The 11904-nt window shown below is 33.9% G+C and overlaps 1 protein-coding gene across 1 annotated transcript; it reads right to left on the bottom strand.

Moving 5' to 3' along the window:
* Positions 1 to 1827: 1827 nt before the first annotated feature.
* Positions 1828 to 3339, bottom strand: LOC111990538 (uncharacterized). Its single transcript, XM_024022326.1, has one exon. It carries the CDS (start codon positions 3337 to 3339, stop codon positions 1828 to 1830), a length of 1512 nt encoding a protein of 503 aa, XP_023878094.1.
* Between the last annotated feature and the right edge of the window lie 8565 nt (positions 3340 to 11904).

The raw sequence follows: 11904 nt of genomic DNA, 5'->3' as shown, positions 1-11904 counted from the left end.
AAACATACAAAACCAAGCTATTTTATCCATTTGACTAAAATCTCCTAGATGACAACTATTGCTCTTAACTTATAAGTATACCTATTAACCTCGGGGTTAAAAAACAACAACTCCTTTTAGCATATTAAGATTTCTGTTGGGTGTGTGCCTGTGTGGACTACAGGAAAGTAATAGCATTAGTACAAGAATAGGCAAATGGACTTTTCAACCAAAATATGTCTAACCCAAAAATCTAAAAGCTATAGTATTTTATCAAACTACTACACTCTAGAACTTCCTCTTCTTCTTCTTTTTTTTATATGAAAAATGCTAACGAGTACTCATTGGTTAACAATTCATTTTAAAAAAAATTTTGATATCATTTTTATGGAAAATGAAAAAAACTTTCAAAATATTAATTTTTTTTATTTTCCCCTAAGAGTACTTTTAAAATGACCCTTTATGTGTATATATATATATATATATTATCTCTCTCTTTCTCTCTCTTTCCCTCCCTAGAGCCAGATAGTGGATCATCGGTCATCATCATTGTTGGGCGGTTGTGATTGGGTGTTGGGTAGCTAAGCTTAACTATCGGATTATCGATCTTGGATGTAGGGTGGCTAACTTGGTCGTTAGGTGACATATATACTTGTTCGCTGGGTAGTGATCGATATTAATTAACCTTGTGATGGCTGATATTAGTCATGATTCAGCCAATCTTACGAGTGGATGGGTGTGGCCGGCTGATCTTAATTCTTCATTTCTGTTTATGAATTGTGGATGAAATAGAATTATTAAATAGTATTTGTTTAAAAAAAAAAAAAAAAAAAACAAATAGAGTCTGGTTTAGGTGGATATGTAAACAAATATACTTAGCTAATACATAGGAAGTCAAGGTTTTTTTTTAAGCTAAATTTTAGTTAATTATTATAAATAAGTTGATGTGAATGTTCTAACCCTTTCCCTTCTTTTAAATATTCTCTCTTGAAATAAACAAAAAAATAAATAAAAATGGAAGATTTCTTATTCAATCACATAACATTTTATTATAATTTATCTACAATTTAATATTATTGGCTATTTTTCTCATTTATTTTTCTCCTAACGTCATGTGGAAAGCAACTTGTCTATTTTTTGCCTAACTTCATGGAGCACTTTTTCCATCTTTTTGTTGGAATAATGACTTTTCTTCGTAGTGCTCACTGAACTTTCTTACCCTTTTTTTTTTTTTCTTTTTCTTTTTTTTTTTTCTTTGATAATTTTGATACCGTCGAAGTAAGCCCAGTGAATTTGAATTCGTTTTTGAATTCATTCACTTGAGGAAATCTTTTAAACACAAGTGTTTGTATATATATATATAATAATAATAAAAGTCAACGTATAAATTTCACGTGTGAAAGATGAAAAACTCAATTTCATCATGGAATTTTTCTTTTCTTTTTCTGTTGCTTGCTAAAAAGAAGAGTCGAGTGAGAGTGACATCTCATTGGTAATTTTTCCTAATAAAAATGTACGAATGGGAATGGGAATGGGAATGATACATATAGTTTCCCATATAATTTCGTGTCAACTATGAAGTGAGCTCGACTCCACACGAGCCCATATTAATTATTAGAATAAATAAATTAGAAAGAGACAGAGTCCACATAATTACAATTGTATAATTAATTGTAGAATGGCTCCAAAGAAGTTGTCCCAAACTTATCTTAGCCACTTGCAGAGCCCAGTCTATCCAAATAAAGCAAGCTCTTTCTTTTTATTTTTTTGATGAAATATAAAGCAAGGTCTTTTTTTTTTTTTTTTTGCTGAATAATTATTTTATTTCTGTAAAACACTGTACAAAAGTTAGGAGCGCCTGAAACCATCTCTCTCCACAGCCCCAGTAACTAGGAGAGGGACCTTAGAGATGGGAACTGGCCCTACCCAATTGACAAAAGCCGCCCATTGGGCTAAAAGATGTGCAGGAACATTGCCCTCTCTGTACACAAAGGAGAATACAATAGCTTCAAAACACTTTTCAAGATCCAAAATATCTGTAATCACCTCCCTAATACTCCAGTGAGGAGTCTTTCCTGCACTACTCAAGGGATCTATTACATTCCAAGCATCACCTTCCACTATGATTTTAGAAAACCCATTTTCAATGGCTCTCTTAATGGCACAAAGTGCTCCCTTTGCTTCACCCACCAGAGGACTACTTGGTTCAATTTGTTCAGTCCAAGCAAACACTAGAACTCCTTTATCATCCCTGCCCACTATAGCTAGAGAAATTTTTTCTTCTCTTACAGCTACATCAAAATTTAATTTAACCCACCCATATGGAGGAGGCTTCCATTCCACTTTCCTTATAGGACTATGAAGCTTGTCTTTCCAAGCTTGTTTATGTTCTTCATATGATCTCAGAATTTGTCTAGAAAGCTCCAAAGGATTGGAACTCTTTCCTTCAAACCTGATTTTGTTCCTTGTCACCCAAATTTGGTCTAGGACTATTAGAGCATAGAGTTGAAAATACTTTACATCACAATCATCTAGACCAAGCAGACCTTTGGGATATAGAATTATCTTTATCCAAACACAGACGGAAATATTACCTATATTCTGAAGATTGAGAGGCCATGGAGCAAGGAGCCAGATTTGGGATGCCCAGTCACATTGAAGGAATATGTGATCTAGAGTTTCCGGGGCATTTTTGCACAAACAACAATCAATAGAAGGAATGGAGAACCTGTTATTGATAGCTACACAAGTCGGAAGAACTTCCCAAGCTATTTTCCACACCAAATGTTTGAGTCTAGCATTTGCATTGAGCTTCCAAATATCTTTCCAGCCTTTACTATTTAGCTGTTGGTGGGGAACTTGAGCTATTGATCTTAGAATATTGTAGGCTGATTTCACTGTATATTCCCCTGATGGAGAGAGGCACCAAAATATTTGATCTTGGGAAACTCGGAGTGATAGCTGAATTCCAAGAATCCTATTAACTGATTCTGGAATAAAGAGTTCAGCTAACTTACCCCTATCCCATTGTCGACTTTCTTGGTCTATGAGATTGGCCACCAAATGCTCAGTTAGAACAACTCCACTCTTAACTTTAGGAGTGAAATCTGATTCTTCAGGAACCCACGGATCCTCCAAAATCCAAGTATTCCACCCACTCCCAATTTTATGACAAAGCCCTTTTTTTACCACATCTCTGCAGCCAAAGATACTTTGAGATGACCAAGAGATGGATTTGGGTGTAGGCATCTTCATGAAATTCTTACCTCTCACATATTTCTTTTGAAACATCTGAACCCAAGGCTTCTGTGCATTACTAGCCACGTCCCAAGTTAATTTAGCTACAAGAGCACGATTCATGTCCTCAGTTTTCTTTATCCTAAGACCACCCAATGCTTTTGGAGTGCATATAGAGTCTCAACTTTTACGATAGAGCCCCTGAGTTTTCTCATCACTACAACCCCACCAAAATTTTCTGTTGAGGGCATCAAGTTTTTCACAAACCTTTTTGGGGAGGAGAAGAGACGAGGCTTGATAGGAGGGCATAGCTGTAGCAACTGAGGATATAAGAGTGGTTCTTCCCGCTTGGGAAAGAGTTTTCATTTTCCAGCCTTGAAACCTCTGTTTCACCTTTTCTATGATTTCCTCTACTGCAGCCTTCTTTTCTCTACCCGAAACCATTGGAAGGCCAAGATACTTCTCTTTTTTATTTGAGGCATTTATGCCTATTACACTAGATAGCCGCCTCTTGTTAGCTTGAGACATATTTTTGCTGAAAATAATCACAGATTTGAAAAAATTCACTTTTTGTCCAGACCACTCTTCAAAAGTGTCTAGACAGACCTTGATCTGGTTCATATTCTCCTCATTTGCTTGAGCAAAGATGAATAGATCATCTGCAAATTGCAGATGTGTAATAAGGACCAAGTCTCTTGCCAATTTAAACCCATTGATCCTGTTGGAAGCTGCCTCCCTTTCTATAAGTTTCGAAAGCACCTCAGATGCAAGAACAAAAAGAAAATGTGAAAGAGGATCACCTTGTCTTAGTCCTCTTTGTGGTTTGAAATGCCCATATGGACTCCCATTAATTAAAATAGAAAAAGAAGTAGTGGTAACACACTGCATCACCCACTGAATCCAGATTTGAGGGAAGCCAAAGTTTGTCAACACCATCTTGAGAAAAGACCACTCTATTCTGTCATATGCCTTCTCCATATCAATTTTAAGTCCCATCCAACCTGTTTTCCCCTTCTTCTTCTTCATCTCATAGATAATTTCTTGGGCTAATAAAGTATTTTCTTGAATTTTCCTCCCAGGAACAAAGGCCGTTTGCCAAGGGGAGATCAACTTGTGCAAAACTTTTTTGAGTCTGTTCGTTAAAAGCTTGGATATGATCTTATAAAGGACATTACACAAACTTATTGGCCGAAATTGGTTCACCGATGCTGCATTACTTCCTTTAGGGATCAATGCTATAAAAGTATGGTTAATTTCCTTAAGAATATATCCCTTACTAAAGAAACTGCTTACTGCTTCTACAATTTCTCCCCCTATAACATTCCAATAACATTTATAAAATTGAGCTGACATGCCATCCGGGCCTGGGGCTTTATGAGAGCCTAGACTGAACAAAGCATCCTTAATCTCCTCTGCTGATGGCATACAAGCTAACATCCCCACCTCCTCTTCTGACAGACTTGGAAATATGAGATTTTCCAAATCATTTGGAACAGAGGGATTACAAGTTGAGAACAGGTTGATAAAGTGATCCACAAAGCATTTGCCAATTTCTTCTCTCTCTGTTATCCATCGGCCTTGTTGGGCTTAGAGCACTTTGGCACTTATATATGAGACTCCCAAGCCATGAGGAAGCCGAGCCTGAAATATAGGCACGCCAACCAAAGTGATAACCATTTAAACTGGTTCAGACTATTTACCTTTTTAGGTCAGAAGCCCTTAGTACTTTCCGGATTCAAAGCCAAGTAGAAATGCATGGATTGCAATGCCTGAATTTTTTTAAGACTTTCATGCTACAACGTTTATGTTTAAAAGTAAATGCTAGAATCCCACTATTTTATATAATTTTAGTTGCAATTCGCCACAAGTTGTAAGTAGCAGGTGTGTGATGAAAGATTCATGTGTGACCATATCTCTACTACTTAACTCACTATGTAACGAATTGTGGTTAAAATGGTGTGAAATGGTGTAATCCTAACATTTTTCTTTCTGATTATTTGCTTAGACCTGACAATCCCAATAACTAGAAAAAATGCATAGCAATTACAGTAAATTTTCAGTACTTATATTAAGAGATACTGTATTTTTTTGCTCTGGTCATGGTTGATTTATTGAATAAAGGGTTTGGTTAAAGGATATACTAGCATTTATTGAAGAGACAATTTTAAGAATGATTTGAAATAATTTTATGAAAAATATAACTTTTTTTTTATAAAACAAAAACAGATACAAGAGAGAATGATAAAGGTTCTAATATTAAGGCATATTACATCTATCTCTTACCTCAAAAAAAAAAAAAAAAAAAAATAGAAGGAAGACGTATTACAATTTCATTAAACAGATACAAGAGAGAATGATAAAGGTTCTAATATTAAGGCATATTACATCTATCTCTTACCTCAAAAAAAAAAAAAAAAAAAAATAGAAGGAAGACGTATTACAATTTCATTCAAAAATTATGGTAATTTTTAAGGAAGAATGAGATACATTACACACAACATACTCTTAAGTAATGTGGGACAATTACGCATTATTTTTTGAAAAACAAACGTATACACATACAAATGAAAGAGAAATAGATTCTAATACAAATATATGATTATTTTTTTATTTTCCCATTCTTAGGACATCAGTTAACTTTGATTAAATTAATGTTTAAGTCGCTTATATGAGAAGAAAAGCATTATTTGGGGGAGGGGGGTGTATTGAATAATTTTGTTAGCTCTTCCGTGATTTAATTGATGCCTTGAGTTTAAATCATTGGAGTATAGGACATACTTTAATTTTATGCTATTTAGGTCCATCAGGCATTATCATAACTTTTGAGTGGAGTTGTAATATGCCTTTGTATTAGATACTCTTTCTCTCTTCTTTGTGTGCATGTGTGTTTGTTTCTCCCAAAAAAAAAAAAAAAAGGGGTCCATCAAGCATTGAATGTTCAACTAGTGTAGAGAGTAAAGACTACGTCTGAATCATTGGATCATCACCAAAGTATAGTCTTATTGTATTCACAAACTAAACAATATATACGGATCCCATCGATCTTTGCCATTTATTGGTCATCCTCTTTACCCATTCGTACATTTAAATTAAAAGGAAAAAAAATTACACCAAACTCTCTTGAATTTTATTAGAATTTGACCTCTTCTCAAAAGTTTATATAGTGAAATGTTAACCGATATCGTAAAATACCTGTTAAGGATGAGTTATTATAAGGTCTAATTAATAAAAAATTAGTATAAATTGATAAAATGGGCTGAAAATAAAGCTGAAGTGATAAATATAATTCAAAACGTTAACTTCACTAGCTCTAAATCCTATAAAACTAATCAAAATTTTGACATAAAATAAAAAATTGACATAAAGCAATTTCTTAATGTGTACCTTACGGTGTCCATTAACATAACCTATATGTAAATAATAATACTCCATTAAAGTTTTTAGGGTAAAATATCATTTTTGTCCCTAAACTATCACAAAAGTTCATTTTTTGTCCCTAAACTTTCAAAAGTTCGTTTTTCGTCCCTAAACTATCACAAAAGTTTGTTTTTCGTCCCTAAACTTTCAAAAGTTCTATTTTCGTTCTTAAACTTTTCTAAATGTATTGATTTTCGTCCCTCTCACATCAGCACTCCTTCAAAGCCACGTCAGCACTTCGTCAGACGGAGGGACAAAAATCAATACGTTTGGAAAAGTTTAGGGACGAAAATAGAACTTTTGAAAGTTTAGGGACAAAAAATGAACTTTTGTGATAGTTTAGGGATGAAAAACGAACTTTTGTGATAGTTTAGGGACGAAAATGATATTTTACCCAAGTTTTTATAAATGCAAGAGACAACGCTTAATGGAATATTCCATTAAAAAAAAAAAAAAAAACTCTAATCAAATTATGGACAAAATAGCATCCCCTCCCATAAAGTTTGTACAAATAATAAAATGAGTATGAATCTGTTTTAAATTTTTGAATATTTTCTTAGGGTGGTAATGACCTTATTAGTAATCCTACTTTAATTCAGACTCTTGCGCACACATGGTTCTCATCCAATTCATTTGAGAAGGCTGTGCATTAATTATAGTGGTGAATTATAAAATTAATGGACATTACTCTTTACATATGAAAAAGAAAAGTCCTTATTATTATTTTTTTTGGTCTTATCACGTGATGATGAGCTCTCCTTAGAGTCTTAGACAATGTCTCTACAAATCTATATATCTACATATCTACATATATAATAATAGGTGAAGCAGAGAGAAACTCAATTAGAATTTCAAATTAGAATTTCAATTTTGTGTCATGTGTCATTTCAATTGTTCAATTAGAATCTAAAATTGAAGTCCAATTTTATTATACATGTGTACAAAGAAAATAATTAGAAGAATATAATATGATTTGGGGTTGTTTTCGAGAGAACCATTACTCTGATTCATTGTTGTTATTTATTTTTACGTAGGTTCATTGTTCTCTTAGTTTAAACTTCAAAGTGCCTAGGGAATTATAACAGGAAGCCAAATATGGAAAGTGGCCATGGGAATTGAAAATAAATTTCAAAAAATTAATTAAAAATAAAAAATGAAAGAATATTGCAAGAGATGCTCTACTTGGAAAAATTAAATTCCAATTAAAATTCATTGGACTTGGTAATGAGATGAGATGAAATTGATAACACATTATACACTCATGCTTTGGGAATCGGTAGTACCAATCTAAATCCATTGGATTTACTTCGTGATAATACAACTATGAAGGATGCATAAAAACACGCACAAATCCATCTCTCTATAAAAAGAGATTGGAGATAATTTCTTTTATCAGCCATGCAACTTCAAAGGTTTTTTCTTCACGCAAATGTCCATCATGTTACAAAATAACCCATCGTAAAACTACAAAATGAATACAACTCTGAGGGTTTTTTTTTTTTTTTTTTTTAATTTTAAATTTTTTAAGCTACGAAAATTTCAATCACCAATAGAGATTGAAGATTCAAAAGCGTGAATGGATCTTTTAGATAAACATCGTCACCAAGGTTCATCTTTCTGTGTAATATTTTCATTTAATTTTAATTCCCTTAATTGATATAGTGATGGGTTTATGTGTATACGCATACATTGAGTCAATATTAACATTTTTTGAAATCCATCTCTCTATAAAAAGAGATTGGAGATAATTTCTTTTATCAACCATGCAACTTCAGAGGTTTTTTCTTCACGCAAATGTCCATCATGTTACAAAATGACCCATCGTAAAACTACAAAATGAATACAACTCTGAGGGTTTTTTTTTTTTTTTTTTTTTAAATTTTAAATTTTTTAAGCTACGAAAATTTCAATCACCAATAGAGATTGAAGATTCAAAAGCGTGAATGGATCTTTTAGATAAACATCGTCACCAAGGTTCATCTTTCTGTGTAATATTTCCATTTAATTTTAATTCCCTTAATTGATATAGTAATGGGTTTATATGTATACGCATACATTGAGTCAATATTAACATTTTTTGAAATCCTTTGGTCCTTGCTTGATGATTGACTTCTCTTGCAGATATCAATCTTGTACAAAGATGGCTTTCAACCTATTTGGTGTGACCTTACTGAAAACAATATTTAGCACATGGGAAGAATATCCAATGTCAACCTTGTGAATTCTTAAACCTATTAATTAGTCCCCTTTATGGCAAACACCTCTCTCTTAGTAGCTTCATGGCTGCCAATTTAGTTTCATATTACTCTATTTTGGCTTATAGCTGTGCTACTTTTGAACATTTTTTTACTTAAGTTTGATTGTTGTGCCAAATGTCTATAAAGTTTTATTTACTTAAGAACCAATTAATTGTATAGGCTTAATTACCCTTTAATTACCCTTTCAATATACACATGACTGCGACTGTAACTTGTATACTATATCAATCTATTGTGGTTCAACTCGCTTTCTTTATACATATACATACATATATATATATATATATATATATATATATATATATATATATCTATATACTGCTAAGTTTTGTTAATAAAATTTTATAGTTAATAAAATTGGAGTAAAGGATGTGACGATTCAATAGGTCATAAAAATATATTAAAATACATAATTTGTAAACAAGTCATATAATTATTAAATAAATTATGTGTCTAAAAGTATACATGATCTTTCAAGTTATCATATAGTGGATTAAATGCTCTATCCCTTTCTCTTTATTGCTCTTTTCTCTCTAGACCAATACATAAGCAAACACTAAAAACCGCCACCACCTCTTTCCTTCATCTATTGCTTTCAATGTTCATTGTAGTAAACAAATTTGAATTTTGATACATTGATCGAGATCTTCAAGAGTACTAGTTGATCAATCGAACAATTTTTTTTTTTTTTAATAGGAACCTATGAAATTAAGGATTAGTTCAAAAGTCACCATTGATACCAGCTTCTTGTCATATAAATCTTCGATCTTTCTAAACTTTTTTTTTTTTGCTGAAAGAAAGAAAATTTATTGAACCACAGCAGAAACAGAAACTTGGGCAGCCTCATCCAAGATAACATTAACAAAATTTGGAGGACCAAAACCCATATCAAAAGAACCAAAAAAAGACTGGCTAAGAGACCAATTGGCTAGCACATGCGCAGCCTGATTAGCCTCCCTATGAACCCAATTAAAATATACATGGCCAAAGTCACTAAAAATAGTCTTAACTGAGTCCACAAAATTCACAAGTCTCCAAGGAATTTCCTTCCCATCAGCTCTTATGGCATCTATACAAACTTTACAATCACTCTCTATAATGCAATTACAAAAGGAGAAGTTCACAGCCCCAATAGAATGGCATTCGCCTCTGCTTGAACAAGGATATTGGTGTTAACTTTCTTTGAGATCGTAAACACCAACATCCCTCTCCAATCTCTGGCAACAACAGCTATACTTGAAGATAGATCACTTACCACTGCATCACAATTCAGTTTTAGCATACCTTGACTTGGGCCACACCACCTAGCACTGTTTCTAGTTGGAACGCTTGTCAACACTGGAACTTTGGGCTGCCAATGCTCCAAAAACAGCTTCTGAATGCTTCTGATAATTTGACCCTCCTTTGGAAGAGATTTCTCATTAATTGCTTTGTTTCGCCACATCCAAATCAAATCTAAAGCTAGAGCACCAAATAACAGGAATGCATTTCCTTGCTCTTTATCCAGCTGGAGAAATGGAGGAGGATCAATAAGTAACTCGATCAAATGAGACGGAGATTGAACATGCCAACTATCAATTCTAATGTTCCAACGACTACCAAACCAAATAGCTCTAGCAATGTGGCAATGAGTAAAAAGATGCAGGGCTGTCTCTGTCTCAGCATTACAAAGAGGGCAGCTAGTATCAGAGGAAGGGGAAAACTTGCTCAACTTGTCCCTAGTGGGAAGAAGATTGAATGAAATTCTCCAATGAAGCATCTTTAGCCTCTCGTGACTGCTGGCCTTCCATATCTTCCTTGTAAGAGAAATATTGCCAGAAGAAATGTCACCTTTGGAAATGAGACGATAACAAGATTTCACCGAGAACTTCCCATTTTCAGACTTGGTCCAAGTCCATCTATCTTCCACATCAAAAGACCAAATTGGAATGTTTTTAATAGCTACAATAGTCTCGTGGTCAAACAGACTATTTAACAAAATATCATTCCAGCCTCTAACTGAAGAATTTAGAAGTTGAGAAATTACCAAACACTTATACTTTGCCCCGACCATTTGCCAAAGCAATCCAGGCAATTCAGCAGAGTTCTTATTTCTGACAGCTTGGCATTGCAAAATAGCATCACATCATCAGCATAGAAAAGCTTTGTGATAGGTGGAGCTCCATTCGTGAAATGCACCCCTCTAATATTGCCCTTAATCTCCTTTCTACTAATTAGTCTAGCCAAGACCTCACAGCCAATGATGAAGAGATAGGGAGAAAGGGGATCCACCTGTCTTAGCCCTCTAGATGGGTTGATTTTAGGTTCATGACTCCCATTAATCAATAAGGTGTAGTTAACTGTGGATAGACATTGTTGAATTAAGGAAGTAAATCTCTCACAAAACCCAAAGGCCTTAAGCGTAGTCAACAGGAAACTCCACTCCATTCTATCATATGCTTTTTGAAAATCAATTTTCAAACCAATGCAACCTTTTTTCTTTCTTTTAGTTCTGAAACTGTGAACAATTTTCTGTGCAAGAATAATATTTTCTGCAATATTTCTATCTGGAATGAAAGCTACTTGAGTAGGATCAATCATCTTTTCTAACAAAGGTCTTAGCCTAGAGACTAAAATTTTCGAGATCACCTTATAGCAAACGTTGCAGAGACTAATAGGTCTGAATTGGTTGAAATTATGAGCACCTTGAACTTTGGGGATAAGTGTGATATAAGTGTGATTCAACTCACGGAACAGCCAACCCTCTCTGAAAAAACTTTGAACAGCAGCTACAAGTTGCTCTCCTACAATCGACCAATAATGCCTATTAAATAGTCCAGGCATTTCATCTCGCCTCGGAGCTTTGAGGGGGTGCATTTCAAACACTACTCTTTTGATATCATCAACTGAAGGCATAGTAATCAACATCTCATTCTCCTGAGTTGAAATACAAGGCTCGATTAGACCATCTAAATCTGGAGGAACATTGGGAAAGGAGGAAAGAAACAATTCTGTAAATTTGGAAGAAAAGTAC

The sequence above is a fragment of the Quercus suber genome, unplaced genomic scaffold, assembly GCF_002906115.3.
Source record: "Quercus suber isolate HL8 unplaced genomic scaffold, Cork oak 2.0 scaffold_191, whole genome shotgun sequence".
Classification (NCBI taxonomy): Eukaryota; Viridiplantae; Streptophyta; class Magnoliopsida; order Fagales; family Fagaceae; genus Quercus; species Quercus suber.
The sequence above is the reverse complement of the archived record's forward strand: the minus strand, read 5'-3'. Positions and strand labels throughout refer to the sequence as shown.